Genomic DNA, 25,054 nt, shown 5'->3' with positions numbered 1-25,054 from the left:
GATTCCACTTTGACTGCTAGAAGGTCCAGATCTGTATTTTAGCAATATTCGAAGACCTAACAAATGCGTTTTTCAGGAAATTCTTAATGATCGAACAATCTCAGATGAGAACAGTGGTATGGTGGAAATATATTTTGACTTGGTGTTCACGATCCACATTTTTATTAAACTTCTTGTAAATTCACTTATACTTACTCTTAATTGTCACATCATCAAGAATACAGTTTTGTATCAATCTTCATATATTTAATTTACACTTTAACCAGACACAAGAATTGACTGTTCTTTTACAACGCGAAATAACAACTTAACTTCTGCAAAGTGAAACAAAGACTGTTCTGTGCGCATTCGCGCCAAAACGGTTACAAGTATGTCAAAGATTATGACAGTCTCACAGAAATGAATACACACAAGAAACATATCACTGTAATATATCGATACATCGGAGTACCTATACATTAATAAAACCAACTGTGAATATTGTCACAAACATATGTCTGTTACTTCGCAGAAAAGTGGTACGATATTACTGGTATCGAGAATCATTACAACCTGTCAGACAAAACAAACATCACCAAACTGCTGTGCGTAACATTTTGAGGGTGGGGTACGCCGTCAAATATCATGGATTCTAGATGCGGTTATACGTGCCACACTGCAGCAACTGAAACCGCTATTCAGTTCTGGACAGCGGTAACCGGGATGAGCAGCCAGGGCATGCACAAATGTTTCATCAGTAAGCGGTACGAAAGGCTGTGTCCCACAGCCGCGCTTCTGTTCACTGCTCATACCAGGGAACAGAGGCATTATCGTGAGGATAATTAGCGAAAAAAGCATCCCCTCCTTACACTGATTTCAGCTTCGTTCAGCTTTTCTTTGTCACCTAGGTTTTGACATATCTTGAATCTGAGGTGCTCTCATTGTTAACATAGTGGTTTGCTAACATGGTTTTCCCATCCCTAAACACCTCGCACGGAACTTACTTTCTATGGCGTATTGAAAGATACTTTTGATTTTTTTCCCATTTGTGCTTCACATCTTCGCTCTCTCTCTGAATACTCGATGCGGACTACTCAGATACTCTACAATTTGTATCCTATTAGGCTTGGAAAGTAAAAATACTGACTTTCGTTCTTTACATTAGAAGGCTGTTGTTGTGATCTTCAGTCCAAAGATTGCCTTGATGCAACTCTGTCCTGTGGTAGCCTGTCCGAACAACTACTGCAACCGACATCCTTTTGAATCTGCTTACTGTATTCATGGCCTGGTATCCCTCTATGTGTTTTACCCTCCCCCCTTCGCTCCAATACTAAATTGTTCATCCCTTGATGTCGTAAAACGTGTCCTGTCAACCGATCCCTTCTTCTAGTCAAGTTGTCCCACAAATTTCTTTTCTCCCCAATTCTGTTCAGTGCCTTATCATTATTTACACGATCCAATAAAAAATGACTCTGAGCACTATGGGACACAACATCTGAGGTCATCAGTCCCCTAGAACTTAGAACTACTTAAACCTAATTAACCTAGGGACATCACACACATCCATGCCCGAAGCAGGATTCGAACCTGCGACCGTAGCGGCCGCGCGGTTCCAGACTGTAGCGCCTAGAACCGCTCGGCCACTCCGTCCGGCACACGATCTAATCATCTCATAGTGACCATTCTTCCACAGCAACACATTCCAAGACCTTCTATACTCTTTTTTGTCTAAACTGTTTCTCATACACAATTCACTTCCATACATGGCAACAGTCCAGACAAATTATTTCAGAAGACTTCCGAGAAATATTCGCTGTTAACAAATTTCTCTTCCGTAGAAACGCTTTTCTTGCCGTTGACAGTCAACATTTTATATCTTCTCCTCTTCAGTCATCATCAGTTATTTTACAGCAAATACCGAAATTCGTCTACTACCTTCAGTGTCTTGTTCTCGCAAAGGTTGTCTTCCTTTTTTCAATTGACTTAACTAAACCCATATTTCCAAATTTACTCATTAATCTATAATTTTCCTAGTACAATAATCGTCCCGTAACACTTCAAAATTTATTTAACCACTCAAGGTAGTTGGGAATGACGTACTTTCAATGTGCAACTTCTTAGCAGATACAAATCACTGCAATACTCCGCTACAGAGTGCAAATTCATTCTGGATACTTTCTAGTTGATACAAGTTCTCCACTCCAGTCCTAAAGCCAGTGATTTGATCCGGAAAGTGTCATTTTATGGTATGTCACCGACATAATGTCAAAAGTCGCCGAAGTTATATTAGTAGGGAGAATTAACTTTAAACACACAAGGCGTGATAGTGACCCCGTACTTACTAATATTACCATCTACTGAAGCTCCACTGATTTAAGAAGGATATATTGCGGAAAAAATCTAAGCAGAGGATAATAAATTCAAATACACTATGTGATCACAAGTATCCGGACACATGGTTGAAAATGACTTACAAGTTCGTGGCTACCTCCATCGGTAATGCCGGAATGGTGTTGACCCACCCTTAGCCTTGATGACAGCTTCCACTCTCGCATGCATACGTTCAATCAGATGGTGGAAGGTTTCTTGGGGAATGGCACCCAATTCTTCACGGAGTGCTGCACTGAGGAGAGGTATCGATGTCGGTCGGTGAGGCCCGGCATGAAGTCTGCATTCCACAACATCCCAAACGTGTTCTGTTGGATTCAGGTCAGGACTCTGTGCACGTCAGTCCATTATAGGGATTTCATTGTCGTGTAACCACTCCGCCATAGGCCGTTCATTATGAACAGGTACTCGATCGTGTTGAAAGATCCCCGAGTTGCTCTTCAACATTGGAGAGCAAGAAGGTGCTTAAAACATCAATGTAGGCCTGTGCTGTGATAGTGCCACACAAAACAACAAGTCATGTAAGCCCCTTCTATGAAAAACACGACCACACCATATCACCACCGCCTTCGAATTTTACTGTTGGCACTACACACACTGGCAGATGACGTTCATCGGGCATTCGCCATACCCACAACCTGCCATCGGATCGCCACACTGTCTACCGTGATTCGTCCTCCACACAACGTTTTTCCACTGTTCAATCGGCCAATGTTTACACTCCTTACTCAAGTTTGGCATTTACCAGCGTGATGTGTGGCTTACGAGCAGCCTCTCCAGAATGAAATCCAAGTTTTCTCACCTGCCACTTAACTGTCGTAACACTTGCAGTGTATCCTGATGCAGTTTGGAATTCCTGTGTGATGGTGTGGATAGATGTCTGTCTATTAAACATTACTACCCTCTTGAATTGTCGGCGATCTCTGTCAGTCAACAGACGAGATCGGCCTGTACGCTTTTGTTCTGTACGTTTCCATTTCACTATCACATCGGAAACTGTGGACACAGGGATGTTGAGGAGTGTGTAAATCTCGCGTACAGACGCATGACACAAGTGAAACCCAATCACCTGACCACGTTCGAAGTCCGTGAGTTCCGCGGAGGCCCCACTCTGCTCTCTCATGATGTCTAATGACTACTGAGGTCACTAATATGGAGTACCTGGCAGTAGGTGGCAGCACACTGCACCTAATATGAAAAACGTCTGTTTTTGGGGGTGTCCGGATACTTTTGATCACATAGTGTATATTTACCCGTTTCCTGAAATGTGCTATTCTCATTTCGCAAGAACGACTATTCCCGTTTTCATTCAGCTATTATTTGTGCATTGCATAAAGATCCTTTAACGTATTCGTATTTCATCTCCAAGGTTCACACACAAACAAGCAACCAGAGTATAGAAAGGAAAAATTTGGAGTACCGAGAAACTCGCCCAGGGGTCGTCCGTTGCTCTTATTTGACGGCTGTGGCAATGTGTAGTACCACAGACGTAAATGGTGCAGAGGAAGATTCGCTAACGTATAAAGCAGTGAGGGAGGGGTTCGCTGGCAACAGAAAAAGAAGGCGAAAATGAGAGACCTCTCCAGAGTTTATTGTGTTCTCTAGACAAAGGAGGCGGGCGACATTGTCACCCAGGACCCTCGATTTCAGTCCTCCTCCGAGTTACTTAAAAGGCGGACCAGTTGCCGCTCGTGCGTTTCCCATCCACTCCTTAACACTGGGTCTGTTTTTTCAAAGATTCTAAGCGTTCTAGAGTACCATGCGTAATTTTTTCAGATGTACGAGATTTGGTTTCGTTGGGTCGGTCAGTTCACTAATTTTCGGGACCCGATATCATTTTGTTCGTTTATAGTTTCTAGAATTACGTTTTACAGCATAAAAAATGTGTGTTGTTCTAGTTGATGCATTTCCACATGGTGGCAGACTACATTGATTTCGCAACTGCGAAAGTCTTCGTTTAGGGAAAGGAAATTCACAAAGGAAGTTAGTAATAGACTGGTTTCGAAGCTTGATAGTTCCAATGCCATTGCTCGTTCGAATGCGTCAAAATTCTCCTCGATATCTATTTTAACCTCACTGGTATAACGTAAAAAAATTTATTCATTATTCACTCTGTGTCCGTTATGAGATGTACCTTGTAGAATCATGAAAGATTTCACGAAATTGCGGTTCGAACGTCAGCTGAAACTTTGAGGAAATTCCTTTTACTTTTAGCGATGTTATACCGGTGATTTTTAAATGCGTTGCAAAGACAAATTTCACGTCTTGTGCAGAGCATTGATACTGGAGATAAAAAGCTTCTAAATTTCTCATTTAATGAAATTCATAAAATTGTAGCTCGTTTTAAAGAAATACATAATTATACGCATTTTCTACCGTCTACATTCTGCGGAGATACCTTTCATTTATCAGCTCATTTCTTTCTGAAGACCTCTGTCTGATACTTTTACTGACATGGAATGCTCTCTCTGTCTCTGGCCGACTGCTTCTCATGTCCTCCTCACATCGGTCGTCGAGCATTGCTTTGCTTCTAAAGTAGCACAATACGGTTACGTCAGTCTGTGGTCTAGAAACTTGACGTTACGTTTGTCGCCTTCTCTTTTCTGCTACTTTTCAAAACTGTAGACTGTCTTTGGTTTACACTGGGTAGATAGTCTTGACTTTCACTGAACACTGAGATGCCGTCAGTAATTCTTATCTTTGACGCCCTTAAACCTCGAATTTCAGCTCGTCTCCTGAAACTTCTTTATTTATTTTTTAGTTTGTAGCTCGAAGAGGAGAAGAAAGAAATTACAGCCTTTCATAATCCAAGTACTTCGTTCTTGGTTTTCCAGTTCTATTTTTCCCTCTTGGCTCTTTTACACGTTGCATACTACCAGTCTTTTCCTGTAGCTTACACGTCTCCTACTGAGAATTACTAATATTTTCCCCCAGCTTAAATTGCAAAAACTTTTTTCTGTGTCGACAAATCTTATTCTATGATGATTTTTCTTCTGTTTGCAATCGCTGCGCCCCCCTTTACCTGCATCTAACAGATCCTCAATTACTTTTCCAATCTCTTGTATGTTATTCTGGTCAGGAACGTGGATGAATAACTTGAAAAGCTGATTGTACGATACTTCTTATCTGCCTTTTTTATTTTCGCAATTTCAAGGATGATATTTATCTGAAATTTTGATGGTATGTCTCCAGACTCATAGGCTCTACAAACTAATTTCAATAGTTGTTTGGTTGTCAAGTGACGTTGGTCTGTGAGTGTGTGGGTTTTATTTTGTCAAGTTGCGCAATGGATTGATCCAACAAGTACCCTTTGGCTCCTGCAAGAAACAATTTGCACCTCACACTACCACAGAAGTCTGACAGATGCTCCTAATGTACCAACAAGAACTGCTTGAAAAACATTCAGCAACAAATATCTTCTGGAGTTATCTGCTGTAAGGAAAAGACACAAAAATATTCTTATGTAACTAGTGGAATACTTGGGCACTGGAGAATTGCTAGTTAGTGTAAGAAAAAACATTAAACGAACGAAAAATATTATTTATTGCAAAAAAATTCTGAGAAATCAAGTGAAACTTTTACTTATAAATTAATAAGCGTCCGGGCTCTTTACGGAACAGTAGATTGCCTCTTATGGATAGGAAAGCTATTATTTCCCAAAGTTTTCTACCTTTTCTTTAACAATGTTAATTACTCGCCAGAATGGCTGAGAGCCGTACCGACACAACTTGAATAACTTTTCTAGGTACGGTCAAGGCTGTCACGTGAGAAATGTAATGGACTGTACTGTTATAGAGGACAGATGGGGCTGGCATACACTGTAGCGCACAATACCGTGAGCTGCAACGACTGCTGCCTGCGTCGCTCGCTGCTGAAAAAATAACACAACTATCTCTTTCTGTCTGAATTGACCTTCGCCAATCGAACTCTCCCTACGCCTTGATGAAGTCAAGGACTCCTATCCACCCCTAGTCTAACTATTGGCGTGGTACACTGGTCAGATAACCAGTCCACACCGCACAATAAGTGTAGCGGCCATCACAGTGAACAGCGACTCAATATAGAGTATCACTCAGATTCGCTAATGACAGAGGTGCTCTCCCAGTAAAGTACTGATGAGAGACTTTGTTCTTCGCTCTTTGCATACATGTACGAGCGCACTCACTCTCATTACGTGTTCCCGCTCCAAGAGCGACAAAATTGCAAGGGTATATCATTCGCTGTCTTTCCTCACTCCTCTGGCTCTTTGTGTCAGAAATATTCCGTCAATCAGCGTTGCTCTTTTAAACGGGACAATGACGTTTCGTTTAAGTCGACCAAGGCAGATATACGTAGCATCTCCGTTAGGTGTATACCGTCCTTCTGTGAGAACTCCATAACTACACAGTTGGTCTCGCAAAAAATGCATCTTCTGGGCACTCACACAATGTAGCGGAATTTGCTTTTAAGTCAAACATGGGGGTCATTATCCCTTCGCTCTGGTAAAAGCTGTCCTCTCTCTGGGCTGTCGTTCCGGCCGAAGTAGGTGTGTTGACTCACCCCTATGAAGGGATGGGCCTCCCAGCGGGCTGATGGGCTCTTTAGAACGAAAATTTCTGTGGCCGTCATGTTGCATATGCCAGCCTCGACTCTTTTAACCTCGGTGCGCACTTGCGATTTACTTATTAGATTTGCATATCGCTTACATGAATTCATACAAAATTGACTCTACCTTATCGAGTTTGGGTTCGAATGAAGCGTCTTGATGTGCAGAATACGATTGTGAGGACTGAATATGTAAGAAATGAAGGTCAGGAGACCACGCCACCTTAGAATGGTTCTGGCTTCCTTGCTACTAATACCGCTCACGATTCCCTAGCGACCTGTTAAACGTGATTTTACTGTTTAAACCAGGTAGATTCCTAGGACTGTACAGTCCCACATGGATCTTCCGCTCTGCTTCGAGGTCTAGGAGTTGGCTATGCACCCGCCGAAGTAGAAGCTTACCAGGGTGAGCTACTGTGCCCGGAGTCGCCACTGGAAACTAGTCTGAATGTGGGGAGGTTAATTTCAGAAAATACACTCCTGGAAATGGAAAAAAGAACACATTGACACCGGTGTGTCAGACCCACCATACTTGCTCCGGACACTGCGAGAGGGCTGTACAAGCAATGATCACACGCACGGCACAGCGGACACACCAGGAACCGCGGTGTTGACCGTAGAATGGCGCTAGCTGCGCAGCATTTGTGCACCGCCGCCGTCAGTGTCAGCCAGTTTGCCGTGGCATACGGAGCTCCATCGCAGTCTTTAACACTGGTAGCATGCCGCGACAGCGTGGGCGTGAACTGTATGTGCAGTTGACGGACTTTGAGCGAGGGCGTATAGTGGGCATGCGGGAGGCCGGGTGGACGTACCGCCGAATTGCTCAACACGTGGGGCGTGAGGTCTCCACAGTACATCGATGTTGTCGCCAGTGGTCGGCGGAAGGTGCACGTGCCCGTCGACCTGGGACCGGACCGCAGCGACGCACGGATGCACGCCAAGACCGTAGGATCCTACGCAGTGCCGTAGGGGGCCGCACCGCCACTTCCCAGCAAATTAGGGACACTGTTGCTCCTGGGGTATCGGCGAGGACCATTCGCAACCTTCTCCATGAAGCTGGGCTAAGGTCCCGCACACCGTTAGGCCGTCTTCCGCTCACGCCCCAACATCGTGCAGCCCGCCTCCAGTGGTGTCGCGACAGGCGTGAATGGAGGGACGAATGGAGACGTGTCGTCTTCAGCGATGAGAGTCGCTTCTGCCTTGGTGCCAATGATGGTCGTATGCGTGTTTGGCGCCGTGCAGGTGAGCGCCACAATCAGGACTGCATACGACCGAGGCACACAGGGCCTACACCCGGCATCATGGTGTGGGGAGCGATCTCCTACACTGGCCGTACACCACTGGTGATCGTCGAGGGGACACTGAATAGTGCACGGTACATCCAAACCGTCATCGAACCCATCGTTCTACCATTCCTAGACCGGCAAGGGAACTTGCTGTTCCAACAGGACAATGCACGTCCGCATGCATCCCGTGCCACCCAACGTGCTCTAGAAGGTGTAAGTCAACTACCCTGGCCAGCAAGATCTCCGGATCTGTCCCCCATTGAGCATGTTTGCGACTGGATGAAGCGTCGTCTCACGCGGTCTGCACGTCCAGCACGAACGCTGGTCCAACTGAGGCGCCAGGTGGAAATGGCATGGCAAGCCGTTCCACAGGACTACATCCAGCATCTCTACGATCGTCTCCATGGGAGAATAGCAGCCTGCATTGCTGCGAAAGGTGGATATACACTGTACTAGTGCCGACATTGTGCATGCTCTGTTGCCTGTGTCTATGTGCCTATGGTTCTGTCAGTGTGATCATGTGATGTATCTGACCCCAGGAATGTGTCAATAAAGTTTCCCCTTCCTGGGACAATGAATTCACGGTGTTCTTATTTCAATTTCCAGGAGTGTACATTGATGAAGCCCACAGTGAAGTACTAAAGTTTAAATTTCTGGTCTGTTGTTATGCCAGATATACGTTAGTTACGGCAGCATTGCAAGCCAGTGTGAAGATCTCAGAACAGACTAGATCCATGAATAACGTATGTCACTCTCAAACGGCTCTCTCAGACTCGCTGACGACAAGAGCTCACCACAGCATGAATGGTCGCGAGGGCTCCCTGCTGCCACCACTCTTACCTCTGAAATAAGCTCTCTGCCAAAATGTCCTACCACTGAGCGCAGCTCTTATGTTTCTGGCGTCGCCCTACCCCTTCTAGTGGCTTGTCGTGCTACTGCTGCAAGAACGACTTATTTGTAAATATAAGTTACGTACTACAGGTTATATAATAAACTTCATATCGAAAGTAAGCACCTCATAGTGCTAGAAATTTTCGTACCTCACACTATGCATTTTCTGTGTGAGGAATAAACATAATTTAAATATAAGTTAATCTAGGTCATGCACAATGTTCTCAAAATTTGTATTGTTCTGCTTACACCTGTTGTATTATTACTAGCTACACATCCAAGGAAGCTTTACCAATTGCACTTGATGTAGTAAAATCATCATTTGTAGCTGGCCTCACTACTTTAGCACCACGGTCTAGTTTAATTACCAGAACGCCACTTACGCTATTTATGGGCAAATATAATTACGAAGGCTGTGCAATAAAGAATGATCATAATTTTTTTTTGAAAACATAACTTTACTAATCCTTATAATTTTGATAGTCCTCCTCGAAGTAGTCTCCCATGAATGCGATACACTTGTCCCAGCGTTTCTGCCAGTCTTCAAACAGCCGGCCGAAGTGGCCGTGTGGTTAAAGGCGCTGCAGTCTGGAACCGCAAGACCGCTACGGTCGCAGGTTCGAATCCTGCCTTGGGCATGGATGTTTGTGATGTCCTTAGGTTAGTTAGGTTTAACTAGTTCTAAGTTCTAGGGGACTAATAACCTCAGCAGTTGAGTCCCATAGTGCTCAGAACCATTTGAACCATGAAGTAGTCGTAGTCTTCAAATACATTTTTGAGAGGTCCTTCAAAATGGCCTCCACAGCCTTCTTCTGATTATTGATAATGCCTCCCATGAAGGCGTTTCTTCATGTTAGAGGAATAGAAAAAAGTCCCATGGGGCTAAATCCGGACTATAGGGAGGGTGACGGATGCACTTCGCGTTGATTTTTGCAGGATATTCAGCAACAACATTAGCAATATGCGGCCGCGCATTATCGTGGTACAGCATCCAGCCTGCTTCAGGGAAATGTGGCCTTTCACGCCTGTTGTGGACTTGCAATGGTTTCAGGACATCCCTATGGTATTTTCCAGTTACTGATGTGTGTGCAGGTACAACATGCTGATAAAACATTCCATGAATATCAAAGAATAAGATGATCATAACTTTCCCAGCAGAAGCAACCACTTCTGCTTTTGGGGGGTTGGTGATGAACTAGATTTCCACACTGAGCTTTGCTGTTTGCTCTCAGGATCAAAATTACGGAGCCAAGTTTCATCAGCAGTGATTACATTTGAAAGAAACTCCGAATCTTCCTCTAACATCAACTTTAACTGCATGCAGACCCGCACGCGGGTGTCCTTTTGTTCGGGAATCAACAGTCTTGGAATCCATTGCACACAAACACGAGTCCAGTGTAATTTTTCTGTCACCAACGTCTGGGTGGTACCCAATAAAATGTTCAGTATTTCAGAAAGTGATCTCAAGGTAATTCGTCGATTCTCTCTCACAATGACAGCAGCAGTGTTGATGTTTTCTTCCGTAAGAGCAGTAACTGGAGCACCGGGTCCACCTTCCTTTGAAATTGATTGTCTCCCCTCTTTAAACATTTTAAACCGCCTTCGAGCTGTGCTATAGGCCAGAACAGCCTCTCCATACGCCTCCTGCAATATTGTATAGGCCTCAGCTGAAGATTTGTTGAGACTAAAGCAGAATTTCATAGCCGTATATTGTTCCTCGCGTGTCACCTCCATTGCAGCGGTAGGCGATATTGAACATGTCTGACCTTGCCTGCCTCTCACAGGAGCGAACCACGATTCTCAACAATGAAACTACTATGTCGTGTTTGTTGCACGTTAACCTAACAGAATATCACAAGACTAAAGTTAAGCGCGAGAAATTATGACCGGAAAAAAATTATGATCATTCGCTATTGAACAGTCCTCGTACTAATCATTGCAGGAATGCCATATGTTAATTCTGCTTATCCTGATGCTGTACTACTGCTCATCTTAGTAGAGTATAGCGCTCGTGCGTTCCAGTGTGTGTGTGTGTGTGTGTGTGTGTGTGTGTGTGTGTGTGTGTGTGTGTGTGTGTGTGTGTCTACACCGTATTTGAATATCAAAAGTCATATGTTCAACAGTACTCAAGTATGCTTACATCTGTGCTGTATGTTTTTAAATGCATAATATTATACCATAAATGCTGTCCAATGACACCTCAACTGTGGTGTGTCTGCGTTAACGCACATTCGGGTTAATAAATCCCGATACATAAGTCACACTGCTGTAAGAGCGATGAGCTTATAGTTGGTCAACTTCGTGTCGGGTTCATGTTGTGAACAACATCGTTGGTTACCAGCTGACTTAACCGCTAATGATCCTTTAATGTTTCACTACAGAGTAGGAATACAAATGTTAAGAATAATGAATAATACAGTACACTCACTTCCAGCGTGCAGAGCCATTGGAATACAGAGGAGATCTTAGTCTCTCTGCATCCGACACGTTGACGCGGTGCTTCTTTTATTTGTACACCAAGGATCATACTTTTTTTTCGTACATGCCTGTATATAATTTTTTTAGTTCTTGATCTGGAACTTTCTAAACCATCGCGCCCCGGTTCAACGTGCCTTCTTATGCCAGTAGCTGTTTTGCTGTACCGAATTAACCCCAATCCGTTCCTTACCTGTGGAAGCTTTAAAGCCTGTGTAAGCACTGATGCTTGTATGTGATGTCCATACACTTCCCCCAATGATATTAAAAATTCCGAACAAGTGTTATCTTCTCCTTCTGTCTTACTTGGTCCCTAGTCTTCCAAATCAAAATTAATTCTGACTTCAACACTTTATCAGCTGTGTTTCCTATACCGACTCCCGTATCCTTTTTTTTTTTTTATACCAGACACTTAATCTGCCTCGTAGAGGATTTCAGCGTACGATTTCTACCTCTATACCCCCCCCCCCCACTCTCTCTCTCTCTCCCCCCCCCCTATCCCCCCCCTACTCTCTCTCCATCTCTCCCCTCTGCTTTTATCTTTCCTAAGTCCAAAGCGACGGCCATCTACAGATACTATTGTTCTTTCGCCATTTTCCCCCTTGTTTTTGCAGCCACGTACGGAAAGCTGGCACTGTAAACAAAAAAAAAAAAACTATTTGTATGCATGCTGACATCTTCTACGTCTGCATCTACGTAAATATTTCCCAAGCCACCCTAAGGTGCATGGCGGAGGCTAAATTGTTCCAAAACTCTCCTGTTACATTCGCAGATAGAGTGAGAAAAAGAGACTGACTATATTCCTCCGTTGCAGCCTTAATTTCTTCGTGGTCCTTACGCGAAATGCACGTTGGTTCCTGTAGACTAGTTCGGCAATCGGTTTCAAATGCCGCTTATCTAAATTTTCTCAGTCGTTTTTCGCGAAAAGAACGCCGTCTTCCCCCCAAGTATTCCCATTTCAGTTCATGAAGCATCTCTGTAATATTCGCGCATTGATCGCACATACCGGTAACAATTGTAGCAGCCCGCTTCTGAAATGCTTCTATGTATTCCTTTAATCCGACATGGTGGGAATCCCAAATACTCGACAATTATTCACGAATGGTTTGCACTTTATGCAGAGTCCACCAGAAAAATGTATACACACTTTAATGAACGAAAAGCATTACTTATGTGTTTATTTTACATTTAATAATTGATCAAATGTGTTGTATAACCATCAGCTTAGCATACGATTATTTTAAAAGTTCAAAATTTTCACCATTGGCTGCTATACACATAACAGAACGACGAGAGTTCCCCGCACCTACGTCACTCAATATTTTTAGTATTTAGTCGGTTGTGAGCTCTGCAACATCCATGTACTAATTTATATTTACGTGACAAACCCTATTTCTAGGGCTATATTTTAATTTTGACAAATGGATTTATGCCGACATTTGTGAAAACGGCGATGATACATCAGTCCATACTAATGTAAAATTGCCACCTTCTGAAGAAGACAAATTTAAATTTGTTGAAACCTAGGTAAAGAATTCTTTATCCGTTGCAACTGGTCGGCTGTTAATAATTTTATTACGTCAGTCAATGTTATAGTGGATATCGCTGGACATGTCGCTATAATCTCCTGGCAAACTTCCTCCAGCATAAGTGGCTTACGTCGATAGACGATATTTTTCACATTTCGCCACAAGTAAATTTCCACAGGTGTCAAATCTGGTGACTGCGGAGGGAACTCAATGGGCCCTCTCCGTCCAATCTAATGCCCAGCAAATTGTCATCCAGGAAAGCTCGTACGGCTAGGTGGCAGTGTGGAGGCACCCCGTCCTGTTGGTAGGAGACCTCTTCATCAGCTCCATAAAGCGCACGTATACCTGGCAAAACTGATGTGCGTAACATTTCCAGGTACACTTCTCCAGTGACAGCAGCATCAAAGAAAATGGGTCCTATTAAGCCCCTAGATGACAGTCCACACCACACATGAACCCCTGGTAGTTTGACCGCTTTATCCACATAAACATCCACCCGTTGTGGCCGATCGGTTTTAGGCGCTTGAATCCGGAACCGCGCTGCTGTTACGGTCGGAAGTTCGAATCCTGCTTCGGGCATGGATGTGTGTGCTGTCCTTAGGTTAGTTAGGTTTAAGTAGTTCTAAGTCTAGGGAACTGATGACCTCAGATGTTAAGTCCCCTAGTGCTCGGAGCCATTTGAACCATTTTTTATCCACATAAACATGCGGATTTTCCTGTGCCCAGTGCACACTGTTATGCCGATTCATGGTTCCATTAAGTTTAAATTGTGTTTCGTCACAAATTGTTCGTCATCAGTTATCATTTGTTTGTACCATTCGAAAAATTGCGTTCGCCAATCAGGATCGTCATCATTAATCTCGTGCAGTAATCGTGGAATGCAAACTTTCCACTCTGCAGCTTTCAGAATTCTTCATACACTTGTACGGCTAACCCGCACTTCACGTGCACACTGCGTAGCAGATTTCTGTGGAGAATTAACAAACGTTTCCTCACCTTCCTTTGTGAATATCACAAATCGTTCCATGCAATTAAAACTTGTCAGTGATGCGGGTTGACAGTTCTGTTTCAAACTCCCGCCTACACTGTCGTTGCACTTCAACGGCATTATCGAACTTGAAAATCAATTCACAATTCATTTGCTCGAATTTCACGCGTGCTCCAGCCAACTTGTTTTCTCAATATCGAGACGAAAGCACTAACATCACACATCTGTTGAGCCAAAGACCATACGCCAACACACTCGTAACTCAAATCGAACAACAATATCGTATCTCGATACAGTCTGACGAAGAGTGTACACGTATTTCTGGCGGACCCTGTAAATAAGCTACGCTTACCTAAAATTCTCCTAATAAACAGAAATCGACCATTCACCTTCCCTACAACTGCCCTATAGTACTAGTTCCATTTCGTATCGCTTTGCAGCATTGTCCCTAGATACACTATAGGCCATTAAAATTGCTACACCACGAAGATGACGTGCTAAAGACGCGAAATATAACCAACAGGAAGAAGATGCTGTGATATGCAAATGATTAACTTTTCAGAGCATTCACACAAGGTTGGCGCCGGTGGCGACACCTGCAACGTGCTGACATGAGGAAAGTTTCCAACCGATTTCTCATACACAAACAGCAGTTGACCGGCTTGCCTGGTGAAACGTTGTTGTGATTCCTCGTGTAAGGAGGAGAAATGTGCACCATCACGTTTCCGACTTTGACAAAGGTCGGATAGTAGCCTATAAAGATTGCGGTTTATCGTATCGCGACATTGCTGCTCGAGTTGGTCGATATCCAAATACTGTTAGTAGAATATGGAATCGGTGGGTTCAGGAGGGTAATACGGAACGCCGTGATGGATCCCAACGGCCTCGTATCACTAGCATTCGAGATGACAGGCATCTTATCCGCATGGCTGTAACGGATCGTGCAGCCACATCCCGATCCCTGAGTCAACAGATGGGGACATTTGCAAAACAACAATCATCGGCACGAACAGTTCGACGACGTTTGCAGCAGCATGGACTATCAGCTCGGAGCCCATGGCTGCGGTTGCCCTTGACGCTGCATCACAGACAGGAGCGCATGCGATGGTGTACGCAACGACGAACTTGGGTGCAAGAATGGCAAAACGTCATTTTTTCGGATGGATCCAGGTTCTGTTTACAGCATCATGATGGTCTCATCAGTGTTTGGCGACATCGCGGTGAACGCACATTGGAAGCGTGTATTCGTCATCACGATACCGGCGTATCACCTGGTGTGATGGTATGGGGAGCCATTGGTTACACGTCTCTGTCACCTCTTGTTCGCACTGACGGCACTTTGAACAGTGGACGTTACATTTCAGATGTGTTACGACTCGTGGCTCTACCCTTCATTCGATCCCTACAACAGCACGACCGCATGTTGCAGGTCCTGTACGGGCCTTTCTGGATACAGAAAATGTTCAACTGCTGCCCTGGCCAGTACATTCTCCGGATCTCTCACCAATTACAAACGCCTGGTGGCCGAGCAACTGGCTCGTTACAATACGCCAGTCACTACTCTTGATGAACTATGGTATCGTGTTGAAGCTGCATGGGCAGCTTTACCGGCACACGCAATCCAAGCTCTGTTGACTCAATGCCCAGGCGTATCAAGGCCGTTATTACTGCCAGAGGTGGTTGTTCTCGGTACTGATTTGTCAGGATCTATGCACCCAAATTGCGTGAAAATGTAGTCAGCTCTACTGTAATATATTTGTCCAATGAATACCCGTTTATCATCTGCATTTCTTCTTGGTGTAGCAATTTGAATGGCAGGTAGTGTATTTAATCGACGAGACTGTGTCAAACAACAGACTATTAATGCTGTATTTATGTTCGTACTATGATCTCGGTTTCACAAGGAGCCTGGTGTGTGCACGATGAGCCACGAGATGTGAGTGACGTAGCCATCCCTCTATGTCGCAGGCACAACAGCCAGGCACACCTGTCGCGCTGGGAGCAGGTACAGCGGGAGGTGGCGACCACGGGCACCTACCAGCTCACCGAGACGGAGCTCGTCTACGGCGCCAAGCTGGCCTGGAGGAACTCCGTCAGGTGCATCGGTCGCATCCAGTGGTCCAAGCTGCAGGTCAGTGCACTCGCCTACCTCATACGACCGTTTTTTTTCTGTTGTTATTGTTGTTGTGGTCTTCAGTCCAGAGAGCGGTTTGATGCCGCTCCCAATGCTACTCTACCCTGTGCAAGCTTCTTCATCTCCCAGTACCTACTGCAACCTACATCATTCTGAATCTGCTTAGTTTATTCATCTCTTGGTCTACCTCTACGATTTTTACCCTCCACGCTGCCCTCCAATACTAAATTGGTGATCCCTTGATGCCTCAGAACATGTCCTACCAACCGATCCCTTCTTCTAGTCAAGGTGTGCCATAAATTTCTCCTCCCCAATTCTGTTCAATACCTCCTCATTAGTTATGTCATCTACCCATCTAATCTTCAGCATTCTTCTGTAGCACCACATTTCGAAAGCTTCTATTCTCTTCTTGTCCAAGTTTCACTTCCATACATGGCCACACTACATACAAATACTTTCAGAAATGACTTCCTGACACTTAAATCTATACTCAATGTTAACAAATTTCTCTTCTTCAGAAACGCTTTCCTTGCCATTACCAGTCTACATTTTATATCCTCTCTACTTCGACCATCATCAGTTATTTTGCTCCCCAAATAGCAAAACTCATTTACTACTTTAAGTGTCTCATTTCCTAATCTAATACCCTTAGCATCACCCGATTTAATTCGACTGCATTCCATTATCCTCGTTTTGCTTTTGTTGATGTTCATCTTATATCCTCCTTTAAAGACACTGTCCATTCCGTTCACCTGCTCTTCCAGGTCCTTTGCTGTCTCTGACAGAATTACAATGTTATCGGCGAACCTCAAAGTTTTTATTTCTTCTCCCTGGATTTTAATACCTACTCCGAATTTTTCTTTTGTTTCCTTTACTGCTTGCTCAATATACAGATTGAATAACATCGGGGATAGGCTACAACCCTCTCTCACTCCCTTCCCAACCACTGCTTCCCCATCATTTCCTCGACTGTACTTTTCACTACTGTGACCATTTAGATACATATTTATTGCAACAGATTTCCAACTTTTCTTCTATTCCAACAGTAATAGCTGTGAAACGTAAACGTGGTCTCAGGTAAGCTCAAGACAACTTGGCACCCTACATGAGTATGTATTAATTGTCTCCTCATCCCCATAGCAGTTTTAGTAATGTATTTTTAGGCCATTTGTCCAGTGGCGGAAGTGCAACGTAACCTGCATACGAGCCCAAAACAACTGACTCCGATGCAACCCCATTGGCTGTTGGGTCGAGACTCGGAAACGATTCTGGAGCAACTCTCCTCACATTGTGTGTTGTTTCACAGTTTTTAAAGTCTGACGGAGACTCAACAGTTTGCGCCAAGCAAGCATTTTTGTCTATGCACCCCTTGGCAAAGAGCTATAAAACAAATATGGTTCCCAGTTAATACCTCATCCCGCGCATCGCAATCCAACATTAAATTCTACCCTACACCTGTACTTACTGTACGTAGACCAAACACACTGTAAAGAAGGCAAAAGGTCGGTCACAAACATTTGCAAGGCTTTTATCGTCATCTCTAGTCACGAGACAGTTGTCACAGAAGACTGACCGAGGAAATACTCTTTACCAAATTTAGTGCCAGAAGTGTACGCGGATGTGCAAGCTTCGTCTGAGGCAATTTGACGGCCACGAATATCTTTCTTCAGGGCTCCAAACGACTAAAAATCGCATGGGAAGAGATTGGGATTGTATAGAGTTTGTGTAAGGGCTTCCCAGCGGAACTTCTGCAACAAAGTCGAAACAACAGGCAGGTCAGGAAAGTTATGATGACCAGTCAGGCTGTCTGGAATATGGAGCCACAATAAACACACAGCGGTACGTGTACACATCGCAAAAATGTAAGCGCGACATGAAGTTCAAATGATTCAAATGGCTCTGAGCACTATGGGACTTAAGATATGAGGTCATCAGTCCCCCAGAACTTAGAACTACTTAAACCTAACTAACCTAAAGGCATCACACACATCCATGCCCGAGGCAGAATTCGAACCCGCGATCGTAGCGGTCGCGCGGTTCCAGACTGAAGCGTCTAGAACCGCTCTTCCACAGCGGCCGGCGCGACATGAAGTCCAAACACGCATACAGCTTCATTCTGTTGCGGTACAATATCCGCGCCCCTGTTGCCAAGGTTGTTTCGACAACGCTGCAGAAGTTTCACAGGGAACCCATTACGCATGCTTTATATAGCCCCGATCTCTACCCATGCGATTTCCATATTTTTGTAGCCCTGAAGAAAGACATTCGTGGCCGTAGATTTGCTTCGAGTACAATCATGCTTTCACAGGCAACCGCTAACATTTTTGTATGAAAGCGTTGACCATATAGTCTCTAAGTGAGATAAATGTATTAACTGCTAAGGCCATTACTTTTTGAAATAATGAACATTTAAGTTACTTTTTGTCCATGTGTCTCATTTTCATTTGACTGACTTATATTCAAAAATGTTGAAATGCAACTAACTATTTGTTATCAGGTCTTCGAATGAAGCACTTGTGAAACGGTTTGAACTCACGACATACAGAGACATATGGCACTGTATGGTATTATCGTTTACTTTGAAAGATGCATATGGGGCCTGAAGATGGCACAATGGAATGCCGAAACTGGTTGTCGTCAAAATAAAATAAAATAACATCTTGTTACACGGCTGTTGGAGAATTTAATTCGTATTGACTATTATTGAAACAGCTGATGTCCCCTGTCCGTAATGGATCAACGGAGACACATAATCTTCGTCTCTGCGTAGCTTTCAGAGGCGTAATTAGGAAATTCGTTCGGAATTCGTATCCAGAATCACTGCTCCAACGTTTTACGTGCACCTCGAAGAATGACTAAACTAGTTGTATTCAAATATTCGGATGGTGCTTAAGTTCGTAGCGTTTTTGGTTTGCATGTTGGTATTCCGGTTGCTATGGATTTATTCATCGATTGTCTTTTTTTTTATTTGTAGCTCACTGTTGCTATTTGAGTCTACATATTGTTATTTTGTTGTTTGTATATAGTGAATGGAGCTGTGGACGCTAGAAAGTTGAGTGCCAATGGGAGAAGTCGGAATTAATATTTGCGCCTTGTATAGGGATAGGGCTACTGGACAGAGCAAGCGAAGAAATTGGGTTTCTCGTTTTAAGATGGATCGTTTTGACATTAGTGACTCTCCATATTCAGGAAGACATTCGGGGTTTGACGAAGATCGTTTATACGCATTAATCCACGATGATACACGCCAGTGTAGTCGAGAACTGTTAAATGTGATGAACTGTGATCATTCCACCATCAGGCGACATTTTCATGCAGTGGAAAAGGTTGAAAGTCTTGTGTATGGGTACCGCATGCTCGAAGCCAAAATCGCAAAAATCAGCGGACGGCCATATGTGCATTTCTGCTTGTTCGTCATTAATTGGCGCGTGAACAACACAGACCATTCCTACCCTGTATCGTTAGTAGTGACGAGAAATTGTGTCTTCATATGAACATACGGAAAAGAAAGGAATGGTTGAGCCAGATCGAAGCAGCAATTCGCCGCACGAAGATCTTCGCGCATCCACAAAACATAATGTTATGCCTTTGATGGAAAACTAACGGAGCAATGTTCAATGAATTGCTTCCCCGATGTGTAACCATCAAAGCTGACATTTATTTTCACCAACTGAGTGGTCTTGCAGACGCACTGCAAGAATAAAGACCAGGAAAACTGCGTGAAGTAATGCTGGTCCACACGATAACGCCCGCCTGCATTCTGTGGCACTGACAAAACACACTGTACAGGAGTTGAGTTGGGAAATCATTCCGCGCTCACCTTATTCACGTGATCTTGCTACCTCACCCTTTCCGCTACCTATCGAATAACCTTCAAAGAACTTTCAGGATGAATGTGCACTCCAAACACGGCTCGACGACATTTTCGCCTCAAAAATCATGTGATTTCTACATTCGCGGAATTGAAAAGTTACCTCAGCGTTGGGACAATGTTGTAAGTAGTGAAGGAGAATATGTTATTGATGACTAAATTTTCTGTTATGTGTACTTGTTGTTGATACGGTTTTACTTAACACCTGTTTGTTTAACCTTTAAATCTAAAGGGGGTGGGAGGGCTGGCCCAATAAAGTGAACATTTCAATTCCAAAGGGTTTATTAGCTACCCAAAACAGTCACATGAAATATGACAGGCGCCACACTGGCAAGATTATTTAAGAGACTTACATTACATAAAAACATAAGCACGTTAATAAATCATCTCCCATAAACACTGAGAACCGCCATTCAGGCAAAATATTTAAGAAACTCTCATTACAGAAAATCATAAACAAGTCAATAAATCATCTGCCACGATCTCCCACCAAAATTGACAGAACCCTCTAAGGCTGAATTTAATCATAACTTGAACAAACAACTCTAGTTAAGACACATTATTTAAGACCCTTTCAACTTCAACTTTAACACGAATATTTAAAACATATTTATTAAACGTAAGCTGGGCAATTTTGCAGGGCGAACCCGAAATTATTCAGATGCCCATTGACTTGTAAGATGGACGTTTAGGGCATAGAAAGCTACAACTTTGTACAACGATAAATGTGTAACAACAGAAGCAAGATCCAAGCTTATAAGGCCGATGCTTAACCACGAACGGTGGAACCGACTGAGAGAAGTAATACTTAACTTCGAACCAAGACGTGGCCACCAAAATGTGAACAAAGCAAACGCTTCCGGAGAGGAACACACGAGCTCAGGCGAAGTCAACCGCCCGTAAACCAAACTTGTAATCTAAAGGGAAGCCCAGTGCTTCGGTTGTCTACTGCATCTGTTCACTGAAACACAGACCACACCCGACAACAGGAGGCAGAATAACTTCCCTTAACTTTAACATTTAAGATTGGCCAGTAAATTAACTCTGTAAAATCGAGGCTAAACAACAACTAATTTCACTCGCAAGTGCTTCTTTTAAGTAAAACTGTACTTGATAAACACTAAGAGTGGGAAATGAACTGGCTCCCGAGAACCGACACTCACTAGAACCTTATGCGGAAGCAGAGCACACACTTAGTAAGAGGCCCCAAATGAAATCGAAAAAACGTAACATCACACTTCTTGCAACGTCTTACTGTACCAAGAGCGATCACAATCACAGTTAACTAAGCGCTCTTAGTAATTAACGTACTTAACTGGGTGTCTTGATGCTGCGGCGATTTTGCAAAGATTACAAACCACCACTTCGCGAGACCATAACAGCGTGTTCCTCCAAGGAAGCAGGCACGTCCGCAGCTCACGAGGTTTCCGGAGAATGCACAGCGCCAACTCCCGCCAACTCCAGTACAACCACGTAACAACAGCCGCCCGGCCTCGGGCACGCCGTCTTCGCTTCTGTCCGCCAACCAATCGCCGACACGCGCACAGCCGCCTTCCGTTCTCAAGCGTTGTGTCCTCCCCCTTTACTCGCGGTCGGCACTCCCTTACATCTCGAGCCGGCCCAAGCCCAAAGACAAACCTCTGCACTAGGAAATCGATCGTACTCATGTCAGAGATACTATTGACACCAGTCCCGCCACGGCTTAGTTGTTTTTATTAAACTTATGAAAAAAGGCTGCGACCATACGCACCAACCCAATATACAGTCGATGCGTAACCATTTTTGGGATACTCCATTTTTTACAGCACTGATCAGGCAAATAGATGCGTCTGTCTCAACAACCAAAGATAATCGGTAATGCCGAACACTTGTCTTTCTCTGAATAAAGCTATGTTTCTGCGTTAAACTGTTCAACTATTGGACATAAGGGGGAAGCAACTTAAAGAGCACTTTACTTAATAGATTAGACTTCCCTGTACTAGGTCCGTTTCGTGTCCACTAGGTAATCTGTCTGAAATTTATCTCAAAATTGATTCTTTATCCTCCAATCATCCTCCAATCACTTAATAGCCACAGTTGGAAAAAAATTCACTATTTTTATTTTTACCACAAAGCGCCAGTAGCAGCTACCATGTTAATTTCAACACATTTCAGCAGTTCTATTCTTCACGGATAATATACATCTTCAAGCCCTTCAAAAATCGTATGCAGATTTCTGATCGTATATAAGTTTCAATAATGACAACTAGAACAATTCAATACGTTGATCTTTACGTAACCAGATGTCAACATGAACTGAACTTTCTTTTTATACAGGATGTCGCACAGTTCATGTTACACACTTCTAGAGGCTATAGAGGGGACACAGTACATCAGTATTAACATAGAAATCCATGTCCGGAAACATCATCCGTAAAGAATACGTCCAATGTCATTAACAAAAACCGTTCTGATACCTCTGACAGTGGAACAGATGTACTGATACCTTTGTTAATAAGATTGTAGGATACGTAGCTTTCAGAGATGGTGGTATGGACGAAAACAAGAGAAAATGTCCAGTAAACATGGGGTCTAAAATGTGTATCATAAAGAGCTACGAACACTCATTCATCTTCGCTACTGTGAAACACATCACCTCTATTGAACAAGTGCTCATGACTCTTGACGTATGCATTTTAGAGCCCAGGTTTACTCGACATTTTTTCCTTATTTTGGTCCATACAGCCATCTCTGAAAGTTGCCTATCTACAGTCTTATTAACAACAGTACCGATACATGTATTCCATTGTCAGAGGTATTACAACAGTTTTCGCTCATAACTTTCGACTCCTTCGTTTCCGCTGCATGGACCCTTACCTCAAATTGATATATTTATCATTTTCCATCGTCCTGGAAAGCTTGTAACATCATCACAGAATCACATTTACAGGCGCGATCCTAAAACTTGGATGTTTCCGGACATGGGTGCCTATGTAAAACTTGATCTACTAAACACCCTCTAAAGCCTCTAGAACTACTGTAAGTAGGCTGTTTAGGTTTTTTTTTTGGTAACGTCACCTCTGTATGAAAATCACTGGCTGTGCTGTGTGCAGTCTGTGGCTGCTTTGCATTGTTGTAATACTCGCCATTGTAGTGTTAGGCAGCTGGCTGTGAACAGCGCATAGCGTTGCGCAGTTGGAGGTGAGCCGCCAGCAGTGGTGGATGTGGGGAGAGAGATGGCGGAGGTTTGAAATTTGTCATGAACTGCTATATTTATATACACTCCTGGAAATTGAAATAAGAACACCGTGAATTCATTGTCCCAGGAAGGGGAAACTTTATTGACACATTCCTGGGGTCAGATACATCACATGATCACACTGACAGAACCACAGGCACATAGACACAGGCAACAGAGCATGCACAATGTCGGCACTAGTACAGTGTATATCCACCTTTCGCAGCAATGCAGGCTGCTATTCTCCCATGGAGACGATCGTAGAGATGCTGGATGTAGTCCTGTGGAACGGCTTGCCATGCCATTTCCACCTGGCGCCTCAGTTGGACCAGCGTTCGTGCTGGAAGTGCAGACCGCGTGAGACGACGCTTCATCCAGTCCCAAACATGCTCAATGGGGGACAGATCCGGAGATCTTGCTGGCCAGGGTAGTTGACTTACACCTTCTAGAGCACGTTGGGTGGCACGGGATACATGCGGACGTGCATTGTCCTGTTGGAACAGCAAGTTCCCTTGCCGGTCTAGGAATGGTAGAACGATGGGTTCGATGACGGTTTGGATGTACCGTGCACTATTCAGTGTCCCCTCGACGATCACCAGTGGTGTACGGCCAGTGTAGGAGATCGCTCCGCACACCATGATGCCGGGTGTTGGCCCTGTGTGCCTCGGTCGTATGCAGTCCTGATTGTGGCGCTCACCTGCACGGCGCCAAACACGCATACGACCATCATTGGCACCAAGGCAGAAGCGACTCTCATCGCTGAAGACGACACGTCTCCATTCGTCCCTCCATTCACGCATGTCGCGACACCACTGGAGGCGGGCTGCACGATGTTGGGGCGTGAGCGGAAGACGGCCTAACGGTGTGCGGGACCGTAGCCCAGCTTCATGGAGACGGTTGCGAATGGTCCTCGCCGATACCCCAGGAGCAACAGTGTCCCTAATTTGCTGGGAAGTGGCGGTGCGGTCCCCTACGGCACTGCGTAGGATCCTACGGTCTTGGCGTGCATCCGTGCGTCGCTGCGGTCCGGTCCCAGGTCGACGGGCACGTGCACCTTCCGCCGACCACTGGCGACAACATCGATGTACTGTGGAGACCTCACGCCCCACGTGTTGAGCAATTCGGCGGTTCGTCCACCCGGCCTCCCGCATGCCCACTATACGCTCTCGCTCAAAGTCCGTCAACTGCACATACGGTTCACGTCCACGCTGTCGCGGCATGCTACCAGTGTTAAAGACTGCGATGGAGCTCCGTATGCCACGGCAAACTGGCTGACACTGACGGCGGCGGTGCACAAATGCTGCGCAGCTAGCGCCATTCGACGGCCAACACCGCGGTTCCTGGTGTGTCCGCTGTGCCGTGCGTATGATCATTGCTTGTACAGCCCTCTCGCAGTGTCCGGAGCAAGTATGGTGGGTCTGACACACCGGTGTCAATGTGTTCTTTTTTCCATTTCCAGGAGTATATGATGATATCAAGGTAAATACATTGTTTGTTCTCTATTAATATCTTTCATTTGCTAACTATCCCTATCAGTAGTTAGTGCCTTCAATAGTTTGAATCTTTTATTTAGCTGGCAGTAGTGGCGTTTGCTGTATTGCAGTAGTGGGAGTAACCAAGATTTTTGTAAGTGATTTGTGAAAAGTACAGGTTAATGTTAGTCAGGGCCATTCTCTTGTAGAGATTATTTAAAGTCAGATTGCGTTGCGCTA

The 25,054-nt window shown here is 44.4% G+C and overlaps 1 protein-coding gene across 1 annotated transcript in view; it reads left to right on the top strand.

The window, feature by feature from the left end:
- Positions 1-25,054, top strand: part of LOC126198198 (nitric oxide synthase, salivary gland) — a 730,749-nt gene that overhangs the window by 296,051 nt on the left and 409,644 nt on the right. The window contains exon 3 of the mRNA XM_049934702.1: positions 16,089-16,251. Within this exon, the coding sequence (XP_049790659.1) occupies positions 16,089-16,251 (163 nt within the window). The remainder of the gene's footprint in view (positions 1-16,088; positions 16,252-25,054) is intronic.

The sequence above is a fragment of the Schistocerca nitens genome, chromosome 1 (assembly GCF_023898315.1).
Source record: "Schistocerca nitens isolate TAMUIC-IGC-003100 chromosome 1, iqSchNite1.1, whole genome shotgun sequence".
Classification (NCBI taxonomy): domain Eukaryota; kingdom Metazoa; phylum Arthropoda; class Insecta; order Orthoptera; family Acrididae; genus Schistocerca; species Schistocerca nitens.
Note: the sequence above shows the minus strand (reverse complement) of the source record. Positions and strands in the feature narration are given on the sequence as shown.